This window comes from Chiloscyllium plagiosum, unplaced genomic scaffold (assembly GCF_037043375.1).
Source record: "Chiloscyllium plagiosum isolate Xiang-an unplaced genomic scaffold, Cpla_swu_hap1 HiC_scaffold_34, whole genome shotgun sequence".
NCBI classification, from domain to species: Eukaryota; Metazoa; Chordata; class Chondrichthyes; order Orectolobiformes; family Hemiscylliidae; genus Chiloscyllium; species Chiloscyllium plagiosum.
The window spans coordinates 16,487,995-16,501,225 of record NW_028270172.1 but is presented as its reverse complement, the minus strand read 5'-3'; the positions used below and the strand labels follow the sequence as shown (position 1 = coordinate 16,501,225).

Sequence of the window (13,231 nt, the reverse complement as noted above, 5' to 3'; positions counted from 1 at the left end):
TGAAAAGGGAAGGGTTGTGAGTAGGACTGGGTTAAAAATTATGCCACCTATTTCAAGCAAAAATTCAGACACAGCCAGGATCCATTGGAATACTTGTTATTTAGATGAAGTGAGTTGAGTCAAAAGAGCAATTGTTCACTGTTCTAGTGTTGGCTGTGACTCAGTTGGTAGCAACCTTACTTCTAGTTGAAATGTTGTGGGCACAAAAATCAAGATGGAAACTTCATTGTTGGAAGTGGTATATTTTGTATGAGATGTTAAACCAAAGCACATCTCAGATGGATAAATGTATTGTTTTATTGAAGGATAGGGCTGTTATCTCTCGTGACTAATATTTATTTCTCGATCAAGATCACAAAAACAGATTATCTATCATTATGACATTGCTTTTTGTGTGGGCTTGCTGTGTGCAAATTGGCTGCTGGATGCTGCCTGACCTGCTGCGCTTTTCCAGCAACACATTTTCAGCTGTTGGATTATAACATTACAACAGTGACACTTTAAAAGCATATCATGGGCAGTAAAATACTTTGTGACATTTTGTGGTGATGAGAGTTGCAGTATAAATTCAAGTCTGTCTTTTTTTTGGTTTTCTTTCTTCCTTTGCACAGGAACGGCCTTCTGATTCTCAAAACCTCTGAGTTTCTGAAGTGAAACTACATGCAAGTACTCACCATTTGCGAATGGCTTCAATCTTAAGTATATTGTTATCAACTGTCTCTCAATTGGAGGATGACATCTACTCAGAATTGCAAGTTCCTGCTTTTACATTCATGTGACTGAAATGTCCAGTTCTTTGTCTGCTTATATTTTGAGACATCGAGCAGGACACTTCACAAGGTAGTGGGATCTAGAGTGCAGGATTTTCTTCCTTTTCTTTCCTGCTGTTCAGCTGCTCTGCTTCATTAAATTGTAAAACATTTTGATTAACAACTTGGCACCACTTTAAACAATAGTAAGTTTCTTCCAGTAATCAACGTTAATGCTGGCTGCACTTCAAAGAAAGCTTCTTCAAAGGATTTTCTTTGTCCTCCTTAGATTAGATTACTTACAGTGTGGAAACAGGCCCTTCGGCCCAACAAGTCCACACCGACCCGTCGAAGCGCAACCAACCCATACTCCTACATTTACCCCCTTTAACCTAACACTATGGGCAATTTAGCATGGCCAATTCACCTAACCTGCATATCTTTGTGACTGTGGGAGGAAACCGGAGCACCCGGAGGAAACCCACGCAGAGACAGGGAGAATGTGCAAACTCCACACAGTCAGTCGCCTGAGTCGGGAATTGAACCCGGGTCTCTGGCGCTGTGAGGCAGCAGTGCTAACCACTGTGCCACCCACGGAATGCTGGCTATTAGAGAATTGAAAGAGCAGAATCTGGTAGGGGAGATACTTGATGCAAAATCCAGTCCATTATGGTGATTTTGCAGGATTCTTGCCTGAATGCTTGTGAAACTGGCTTCAGGGATACCAGCATTTATTCAAGTTTTTCAGTGAATTTGGAAGTTTTGATGGAGGCATTGCTGTTGGGATTCATCTATCACTTTATATGTGTCACTGACATACATCAGGTCACACTGCAGTGCAAAGTAAGATGACAACTGCTATGTACACTATGACTTTTGTTGACTTTGGAAGTCTTTATTGTCAAATGCGCACTGCCACAGTCTGTCAAAGGCAGAGCTGACACAGCTGATCTGGTGTTGGGATCTCCTCATCAGTATTGATAGAGATGGCTGCAAGGTATGGAAAATGGTCAATGTATTCCTGAATGTCTCCCAATATTTACAGGAGATGTAAACTTTGACGGACTAGTACTGGGCTAAGTTTTGTTTTGGTAATATTCAAAAACCGGTTGGATCTCTTAAATGCAGAATTTAAAAACTTGAGACAGATGTGCAAAGGGCAACAACGTAAAACATAAACAATGCAGTCATGACATACTGGCTCTGCCACACATGCACAATCACTTATCCATGGTGGTCAAATTAGTTTTGGCATGGAGTTGAAAAGTTTTCTACCTAGCCAGCATTTAATGCTCACACTGGAGGGCAGATGATCTTTGAGGTGAATAGCCAGTGTCAGTTAAATCTAAATAAAATAAGTGGGCTATCATACAGTCATGATTACTGCTAGTCGCGATGTTGAATGCAACTATTTCAAATTTCTTATTCCAGGCAGTTGCTGTCACATCATCATGAAGCAGTTGCAAGATTGTGATGAAGCTTCTTGGACATCAAATTCTTTGGAAAAGAATCTCAATCTACTGAGTCAAATGTTTTGGCTAGGTCACTGATTGCAAGGAAGAGTTCCTCAAAATTTTCCTTGGATTCTGCTAGCAATAAAAATCATGCCAGAAATTACTCTGGAAGGTCAGAGAACACACTCTCTGTGGGAAGATTTCTTCAGGCGTACAAACAAGGCATCCAGGCGAGCGCACGTCTGAAATTTCCCTGCTGAGAACAAGAAAATACTTCAACATTTCCACAGGCATGATTTATCTCCCGTCTCAAAGATAGTTACAATTGTTGTATTCCTAAAGTCTGGTGGGTAGCTTGTATTTCTTAACAAATTTGTAGGATTTTGGTCAAACTGCCAAATTTAAGAACCTCACTTGTAAGAGCTTCAGGATTTATGTCTTTCACCTTTTTGATTGCTTGTTGTCGCTCTCTCATTAATGGTGGCTCACTCATGGATCCTACTACAAGGTATGAGAGAATAACCTAGAGAGTCTCAAATTCCACTATAGTCTCAGTTGAGGTAAACGGAACAACCTTTACTAATATCACTACTCGCCGACATATCCAAAAACACCTCCAAACAGAATTGACAAGCCACCTTTGACTATTCATTAAAATAATCTCACTTTTCCCCCAATTTTTTGTTTGGTTCGATTAAATAGCTCACTTTTTTTCTTTTTTAAACATTGCTTGTCTTTTCTCTTGACAACTTGTGACAGGCCTGCTTTTATACTTTATGCCCAAAATTACCTATTAATTTCACATTTCCAAGTTTATCTACATTTTTGTGGGAGTCTCTAAATTAACCTACGCATTCATGAGAAGGAGAAGTAGTAATCATTAAATGAGTTCTTAACCACTTCTTTATCCTTCTCACCTACAACAACCTCCAGGGATTTAGTCTGAGCAAATGAATGCATTGTGGGATCTAGGAAGACTGGTGCCGTGGGATTATGGGAAGTGTGCAGCGGGATTGTGGGAACTTGGAGGATCTGCACTGTGGGATTGTGGGATGGTGGAGGACGTGTGCGGCGGCATTGTGGGATAGTGGTGGAGGCGAGCGGATGGTGAAAGACGGCCCTGGCGAAATGGCGGACGTTCACAGCCAGGAGGAAGAGGCGGACTGGCGCCGGAACGAGCGACTGACGGCTACTTTGGAGGAAGAGTAAGGGGAGCCTTCATTGCCGATGCGGATAGAATTAAGTTAGCGGCAGCCGTTACAATGAAATGTTCCGGTCAACCTCGTGTGTGAGTGGGAGAGCCGGTATGCGGCGGGCCGCGCTGAATGTGGTTTAAATAATAACGAGTGGCCTCAGTGCTCCATACATGGCCGCGGAAGGCGTTCTCCTCACTCCCACTGCAGGCCCTTGGGCTTCCGCGCTGCTCTTCCATCTGGGTTTCTGGGACCAAGAGGTTTCCACCTCCCGCCTCTGAAAACCAGCGAGTGCTGTGGGCCTCGCTCAGCATGTGACAAAGTGGTTTGTTCTTTCGGGAGGACGGATGCCTCCGCCCTTCACTTTCCTCCCCAGGTCTCACTTTACTCTCCACCCTTCTCTTTAATGCGTCCCTCTACGTTAAACCTATCATTCCCCACTTCGACAGACGTTGCCTGGACGTGCGGAGGGTTTCCAGCGTTAAAAAAAATAATCTTCAAATTCTCCCACTTGTTTCTATTCTGAATTGATCATTCTTGCCGTTTACTTTGCCCTATTTATTTTCCAACTTATGTTTTTTCTTGTTTAACGTGACCTGGCCCTCTTTCAATTGGATCTTCAAATTGGTCTACTAAATTTTAATGTTATTTTCCCTAAACTTTCTTTTTCTATATAAATGAGAATGTTGACAAAGTAGACCAATAATCCATGCACTGAATCAAATCAACTTGCTTAAATATTACCAGATCAAATGCTTGGCATATTTCAAAGTACTTCAAATAATGGATTATATTTGAAGTTTAGGTGTTGCTATTAGTATGTGAAGGTGGCAACTAGTTTCTGCATAGAGTATTGAGTAGATAATCTGTTTTGGTGGCGTTGGGTGAATAGCAATTATTTGCTAGAACACTGGAAGAATTTTGCACACTGTACTTTTTGCTGTCGACTGGAGGTAGCTGACAGGATCTCTGTTTAATGTCTAACCTGAAAGGTGACACCACCTGTAATATAATGTACAGTCTCTTGTTAATTTCAATTGCAGATTGGGGTTCATAACCTTGATCAAAAACTACTACAAAAGAAGTCAGACTGACATTTTAATACGCCCAACAGGCAAGTCTGTGAATCACTAGTTTCCACTGTGAAAATAATTACAACTCACATTTTTGGTTCGACTATACCTTCCTTTTTGTTTGTAAATATCACCAGAACTTTTAATATCATGGCATATATGGTTTTTGTGTAGAAATGACTTCAATGGTGCTGAAAAGAAATACCACCAAACATAGTAGTCAAGAAGGGTTACAACTGAAACATCAATTTCTCCACCTAATGCTGCCTGGCTTGCAATGTTCTCCCAGCCTCCTCCTTGCCAAATATGGTACTCGTCAGGGGAAATTTAGTGCCAAAGTTTAAACAAACTCAACGATTTATACCATAGGGGCAAGGGTGCAAAAAGGGGGAAATAGCTGCACTGACAACCAAGCTAAGTTAATTCGTCAAGCTTGGAATGTCGGTCAGTTGCACTTGCTAGAAGTGAGTACCATGATCTGTAACCAAAACATATGTTCAAGCCTTGCAACTTATTTCCTTAAAACAAGAACTTGAGTGCATGGTTCCTTGTTGCTGTGGAAAAATCAGGATTGACTTTTGAACCAGTCAGTTTGTTCTTCTTCTTTATAAATTGTTGTGGTTGTTTGAAATTTGTAATTTTTGAGTTTGCCTTGATGAGTGCAGACCAGAAGTCAACAACATGTTGTTGATCACTACACCACTACATTCACTGCTATCAAGCAACTGTAGAAATTGCTTCAGCAATTATGGAAGTTTTCTTAAAACTCTCTGCATTTTAAACCATATCATATGTATTTTTAAAATTCAGGATTGCCAGAAGCAGCAATTGTGATGAATTTAAGATTTTATAGTGAAATTTAATTTTTAGATTTGCTTCAAACTTATTTTAAATTTGAGCTTGGATTTTTGTTTGTTCAACAAACAGATGATTGATTTTCATATGACTGACTTAGGTTGGGGAACTTGTAATTCACTGGTGAGATGCTTCATTTTCTTTTAGTGTAAATTAATATCTCCTTTTCACAAAGTATTTGTCTTGTTTGAGGATTTGTTTATAAAATATCTCCAGATAACTTGATCAATCTCATCATCCATCAATTCTATAGCCTGTAGGTGTAAATATTTTTTTTGTCTTTTCACTGTGCTGTGTTAAAATGCATTGAGTTTCAAACTTATTGCTGATTGATTTGATTTATTATCACATGTACCTAAGTACAGTGAAAAGCTTTGTTTGCAAGCAGTACAGGCATATCATAGTAAGCAAGGACATACAGATCAGAGAGTGGGGAAAAAAAAAGCTTGGACAGAGTAAGGCATAAAAGTTACACCACACGGGTCGTGTGCTCGACAAGATCAACATTAACAAGATCGAATGACACCAGATTATTGTCCACTAAGTTCATTTGAAATTACAAGCTTTTGGAGTGCTGCTTCTTTGTCAGGTAGCTAGTGGGGCAGGATACTGTTGGTCTGGGCTGTGCACACAACCTTCTATATGTTTTTTACGGTCCTGGTGAGAACAGTTGCCATTCTAGGCTGTTATGCACTCAAACAATATGCTTTCTGTGGTGCATCTGTAAAAGTTGGTAAGGGACCTTATGGACATGCCAAATGACCTGAGCTGCCTGAGGAAGAAGAGGTGTTGTTGTGCCGCCTTGACCACTGCATCTGCATGGCAAGACCTGGGCAGGTTGTCTGTTATCATCACTCCTAGGAACTTGACGCTGTCAACCCCCTCGACCTCGACTCCATTGATGTAAATGGGGGCATGTTCTCCTCCTTTCTTTCTGAAGTCAATGATCAGTTCTTTAGTTTTGCCAACATCGAGAGAGAGGTTGTTGTTATTGCACCATGTCACCAAGCCCTCTAATTCCTTTCTGTATTGAGTCGTCATTGTTTGATATGTGTCCTACCTCGGTGGTATAGCCAGCAAACTTGTAAACGGCGTTTTGTTTGGAGTTTGGCAATATGGTTGTGCAGGGAGTACAGTAGGTGGCTGAGAATGTATCCTTGGTGGGCCTCTGGTGTTGTGTTGTCGTGGAGGAGGTGGAGGAGGTAAAGTTGTTCCGGACTTTTGAGATCAATTTAGAGGGGATAATGCTGTTGACTGCAGCTCCACTTTCAATGAGCAGGAGTATGACGTAGGTATCCTTGTTGTCCAGATGTTCCAGGGATGAGTGCAGGGCTAGAGAAATGGCTTAGCCACTGTCAACCTTTTGCATCGGTAAGCAAATTGCAGTGGATCAAGGCAGCCTAGGAGAATAGAGTTGATCCATACAGGAATCTTGGTCATTTTAAGTTAGAAAAAGTGTTGGACCCAACAATGAGCCTTAAGGCAACCCAGTTTTATAAGCCCTCTGTCTTCTGCCCCTCACTTTTAATCTGTTTCTTGCTTGGATGATATCTATGAGTTATTTTAAAACATTTATTCCGACATGGGATATGAGCATTTATTGTCAGTATAATGTCTTTGAGAAGGTGGCAAATCTTTGCAGTGCAACTTATACTGAGTGATAAACAAAGAAACCAGTAGGCTATTCAGACACACAAGGATGGGATGTTCCCGATCTGAATCCGTGCTGGCACATTGAAACTGAATTCTTCCTTTGACCTAAAATAGAAGCAATGCTTCATGGCTGTTTGCACCCTTTTTAATAAGAGACAGCATGTTAAATTGTTTCTTAACATGTTATACTACTTATGTGTCTCGTAATGATTTCAGCGTTTCACAAATACATCTCAACACTCTTGGATAAATAATGTATGTCTCAAGGATTTAGTTGAGTCTGATTAGCTTGCCTAGACTATAATTTATAACAAGCTTGTGTATTGTCTTTTGAATTGTTTGCTGAATACATGCACAAACTTAGTGGAAGTGAATTTAAGGCATTTTCACAATGCAAAAGAGGAAGTCATGAATCTGGAACCCTTGAAATAAAGGTCATTCAAACTTAGAAATAGGCTGTATGAACTTTCATTACTTAGAAAGGTAGGTGGTTTTCGTGAATGTTTAACAAAATGTATATATAGAAAACCAGTATTTGATTTTAGCGTTTCATAATGCAGAGAGAAAATTTTGATGGAAGCTGTATCATTCATTAATATTTTTTCCACCCCATCTTCCCTATTCCTGAGAAGCTCGGTGGAGTTTGAATTAGGCCAAACTCGATCTTCAAAAGAGACAAGTGGGGATACATTTCTGATCTTGATTTTCTTTAACACACAAAACAGGGATACTGCTGGCTGAATTAAAGTTACATTGTCGAAATTTTAAAACTTTAAACATGTCTCTTCACACTTGATTGCTATTTGTTGAGATGATATGGAAGCGGAAAACATTGGAGATAGTGATAGGCTTACAACCTGCTTTTCTATTCCATGGAATAATGCAAATATTACAAATTTGTTTTGGTTTCAGTGCTGCTTACAGACCATGGAACACTTGTCATTGCTTTTCTGCCAATATTTGATTATTACTGTAACCTAGTTATTGATAGCTAGATGACTTTCAGGAAGTGGGGTGAGAATATATTCAGAATCTTTCAATTACAAGATTTTTGTGTGAAATTGAGAGAAATTCTTTATAAAACAAATGGACTACCAGTGCACACTATTTAGACAGTCAGAGGAAGTGGGAAGTTAAGTTTATTTTTATCATAGCCAGGTTGAGAGATAAAAATTTTTAAGAAAAATGTGGATGGAGGATGTAATGAAGCTAAAGATGGATTATGCAAGTAACCTTATGCTTCCTTAGCTTTTGCACTTTCAGATCTACCTTAAAATGGTAGTCAAATCTCTGTTTCTAACTATAGTACTGAGTAGTTCACTTGGATAACATAAATAACTCCACAATACTGTAATGGAAACACTTTTAAACTATGCTGGCTGCCAGAAAGAAATTATTGTTAGATTGGACAGATTGTGAAGGTTAATCAATTAAATTTAGAAATGTTTATTATTTATTGCTTCTCTTGCATTTAAACACTGCTCTATAGAATTTCAAGGAAAATATGGTTCTGTCTTATTTGAGTACTAGCCTACATTAAAAGTTTTTCATCAAACTGTTTTTTACAGCAGCTCTGCATTAAGATTTCTTTTAAAAAATCCAGGTATGGGGAGATAGTGGCACAGTGATAATGTCACTGGACAAGTAATTCAGAACTTCAGGTTAATGTTCAGAGGATGTGGGTTTAAATTCCATCCTTGAATTTGATTAAAAATCTGAAATTAAAAGGTAGTCTAATGGTAACCACTCAATTATTGTGTAAAAATTGTCTGGCTCACTAATATCCTCTACTGGAAATAAATCTTCCTTCCTTTAGGGAAAGAAATCTGCTGTTCTTGGGGACCATAGTAGTGGGTCAGCAAATTAAATGACAAGGAGTCTGAGACTAAGGCTGGTAAGGCTATGAGGAACAACAGACAGGGTGGTTATTGAATACAGCAGAGTTGGCAATCTAAAGTGTATTTGTTTTAATGCAATGAGTATGATGGATAAGGCAGATGAACTTAGAGCGTGGATTAATGCATATAACGATAGTGTAGCTATTACAGAGATTTGGTTGAGAGAGCAACATTCTGGCAGCTTAATCTTGCAGGATTTAAATGTTTCAGGCTTGACAGAAATGGATGCATAAGACATGGGTGAATTGGATTACTGATTAGGAAGAATATCACAGCTGTACTGAGGATCTGACCTTGGTGGGCTTGTCCAGTGGGGTAATATGAGTACAGCTCAGGAATAGGAAGGGTACAGAACCTTTGGTGGGATTGTACTACAGGCCTTCCAACAGCCAGCGAGTGATATAGAAATAAATATGTGGACAAATTATGGAAAAATGTGAAAATAGGGTTGTTGTAGGTTATTTTAACTTTTCCTGTATTGACTGGGACTCACTGAGCGCCAATGGTTTGGATGAGGCAGAATTTGTTAGATGTTTCAAAAAGCCATTCTGGACACGGTATATAAGTAGTCCAGTTAGGGAGGGAGCCATACTGTACTTGGTATTGGGGAATGAGTCCGGTCAGGTGATCAAAGTTTCAGTGGGGGATCATTTCAGGGATAGTCACTGTAATTCTATTAGTTTTATGTTACTTATGGGTAAGGATAAGAATTGTTCTCAGGTTAAAGGTCTAAATTGGGAGATACCTAATGACCACAATATTAGGCACGAATCGGGGAATAAAGTTAGGGAGGAGATGTTTGAGGGTAGATCCACATTTGGCATGTGGGAATCTTTTTAAAGGTCACTTGATTGGAGTTCAGGACCAGCATGTTCCTGTGAAAATAAAGGATAGGTATGGCAAGATTCGGGAACCTTAGATGCACCAGAGAAATTCAGAGGCATGTATGATTTCAGAAACTGAAGACACAGAGCCCTCACAGAATACAAAGTTGGCAGGAAAGAACTCGAACAGGAATCAGGAGGGTTAAAAGGAGCCATGAAATAACTTTAGCAAACACATTAAGGAAAATCCCAAAGCATTTTGTACTTGTATAAGGAGCAAGAGTGTAGCTAGGGAAAGGGGTATGTCCTCTCAAGGACATAGTGAATTTATGGGGCTAGATGTGAGGTTCTTAATAAATACTTGGCATGGTATTCACAAAGGAGAGGCGAACATGGTGGATGGTGAGTCTCCGGAGGAATATGTTGATATTTTTAGGGCAATATAAGAAGTAGTAGTGTTGGGTGTTTTAAAGAGAGTTCAGGAAGACAAATCCCTAGGACCTGATTGGATCCATCCCAGAATGCTGATGTATACAGATGATGCAATTGCAAGAAATCTGTGTATCCTGTTAAGTCACAGGAGAGCTCTTGGAGGAGAATAGCATAACTTGGGGTGTGCATAACATGTAAAAATTGGGAAGTCATGTCGCAGCTGCACAGAGTTTTAGTTAGGCCAAATATTGTTTATAGTGTCAGTTACCACACGACTAGAAGAATGTTGGAGCTTTGCTGAGGGTGCAGAAACAGTTTACCAGGATGTTGTCTGATTTGGGGGTATTAGCTGTGAGGAGAGATTGGAAAACTTGGTTTGTTTTCACGTGAATGTTGAAGGATATTGGTAACCTGATAATTTTATAAAGTGAGAGGCATGGATAGAAATGTCAATTACAAGGGGATGTAAATTCAATGTAAAAGGGGGTAACTTTAAAGGAGATTGTAGAATACCTACAGTGTACGTAGAGGCCATTCAGCCTATTGGGTTTGCACCAAGCCAAACCCAACTTCCACATTTACCATGTCTAATCCAACTAAGCCTGCACATCCCTGGACTCTACAGAGCAATTTAGCACGGCCAGTCCACCTAATCAAATTTTGTTTTAATCAGTGGTATGTGTTGCCAGAGGTGGTGATTTAACTGACACAGTAGTGATGTTTAAGATGCATCTTGACAGATATATGAATAGGCAAGGAACAGAAGGATGTGGACTGTGTGGAGGCAAGAGGAAACTTTTAGTTTAGAAAGGCATCATGTGTTGGCGCAGACTTGGTGGGCTGAAGGACCATAAATGCTGTGCCTAAATATCTTTCTTTCTTTATTTTACTTATTGTAAAGCCACAGTGTATTGATGAGTATACAGATGCACATCTGTATTTTCTTTAAAAATCTGAACTCTACTTCCAGTTTATAAGAACCTGAAGACAAACTAATGGTAAGTACCATTTATCTTTTGTAAGTACCAGTGTAGTCCCATCGTACTGCTCTTTGTTTCAGTTAGATCTTTCCTCCATTTTTTTGGGGGGGGGGCGGGGACTTTGCTTGGCAGCTTTATCATCTTTTAAGAAAGATGTACGATTGGTATAATTTATTTTAACAATTTAATATATCCTGTTGCTTATTTCCTTGAGTTACTTTGAAATCATCTTAAAGGTTACCTTAGATGCAAATTAATATTGTTTTCAGTGAGGTTGTTCCTCTTTGCAAACGCATCTTTTCACTGCTTTCTCATGAGTTTTTCTAATCTGTCTTCACTGATTCGATCTGCATGGGGAATGATCTGTCTTTCCAATCAGCTCATATTTTCCCAAAGCTTATTTATAAATTGGAAGGGACCAGGTCAGGACACGATATTCCCAAGTCTTGTCTGACAAGTGCATTATGAAGAAATTGCATAAACTTCAACTTAGCTGTTCTAGATATATGGAAGCATTCTTTTCTCTGTTAGCTTTGTCATGCTGAAAGTTACTTGTTAACTATTATTTATATTTTTCTGTAGACATTTGAGCAATCATAGTATCTGTAAAGACAAGTGAGCAGTATTCACATGTTTAAGGCAGTCTAATGTGAAAAAGATCAATGATAGTCTTTACCCAAGATTACCTTTCCAGGGAAAGCAACTGCCTGTATTAGTTTCCTGATGAGAAACTGGTGTAGTAAAAATCAGTTGTGCTGAGGGATTGTGGGTTTTCACTTGAATTCTTATACTCTGGCAAAATCTTAATGCCAAAGTAAAATTAACAAGATATACATGGATGTTACTGAGATTGGAAGGTTTGAGTTATAAGGAAAGGCTGGATCTGCTGGACCATTTTCCCTGGAGCATAGGAAGCTGAGAATTGACCTTTTGGAGGTTTATAAAACCATTGGTCTTTTCCCCATGATAGGGAGTCCAAAACTAAAGGCCATAGGTTTAAGGTCAGAGCATAATATTTAAAAGGGATCTGAGGAGCGACTTTTTCACACACTGGGTGGTGCGTATACAGAACAAGCTGCCAGCCAAAGTGGTAGGGGCGATTACAGTTACAACATTTAAAAAACTTTTTGTACAGGTACATGAATAGATTTAGAAGGATATGGGGCAAACACAGGCAAATGGCGCTAGTTCAGTTCAGAAAGCCTGGTCAGCATGAAGGAGTTGGGCCAAAGGCCCTGTTTCCATGCTATATGACACTATTAACACAATCTGTTTTAAAATGACTTGATTCTGAATTTATTTATTTTATACTCATGGGACTGATTTCGTTTTCTAGGTGCAATGCCTAGTGTCATCAAATCTCTAAATGTTTTCCGAAATATTTTATGACTATAATCTTTTATTTCTGGGAACATTCTTATGAATCTTTTCTATACTTTAAAAGGCTTTATCGTCTTTCTTATAACGGTGCCTAAAATGTGGTGCAACTGTTGTTATCCAACTGTCAGTTGTTTTTGCGCAAATTCAACACCTTGCTATTTATATAGTTCCAGTGTGCATCATGGTCAGAAACTCTTGAAAATCTTTTCTTAAAGTCCTTTTTTTTTTAGAAATGAAAAACTGTAATCCCACAGTTAAAGATCCATAGCACTGTTCCCTCCAAGCAGTTGTTCCCTGATCTATTCCACATTGGAAAGCAGATTGTTGTCAATCTCATGGAAGCATGTCAAATTCTTAAGGACTTTGACAGGGTAAATGCTGAGAGGATGTTCCCCTCATGGCAAAGCCTAGAATCAGAGGGCATCGTCTCAGAATTATGGAGTGCCAATTTAAGACTGTGATAAGGTGGAATTTCATCTCTTTGGAACTCTCTTACCACAGAGTTGTGGGGGCAGAGACCTTGCATATATTTAAGACTGAGATAGATTCTTAATCAGTCAGGGAATCAAGGGTTATAGGGAAAAGGCAGGAAAGTGGATGTGAGGAATGTCAGATCAGCCATGATCCAATGGAATGGTGAAGCAGGCTCAAGAGGCAAAATGGCTTGCTCCTGTTCCTGTTTCTATGGTCTTATAAAATATATCCCTGAAATGTAGCTTTACTTCCAGAATAAAATTTGC

The 13,231-nt window shown here is 39.3% G+C and overlaps 1 protein-coding gene across 9 annotated transcripts in view; it reads left to right on the top strand.

The window, feature by feature from the left end:
• The first annotated feature begins 3,288 nt into the window (after positions 1 to 3,288).
• Positions 3,289 to 13,231, top strand: part of LOC122564503 (serine/threonine-protein kinase PRP4 homolog) — a 49,806-nt gene continuing 39,863 nt past the window's right edge. For all 9 annotated transcript variants that reach the window (XR_015752813.1, XR_015752820.1, XR_015752815.1 and 6 more), the window contains exon 1: positions 3,289 to 3,408. Coding sequence is in view for 1 of the 9 variants with exons in the window: in XM_043719480.2 (XP_043575415.2) it covers positions 3,308 to 3,408 (101 nt within the window). In the remaining 8 variants the exon portion in view is untranslated. The remainder of the gene's footprint in view (positions 3,409 to 13,231) is intronic.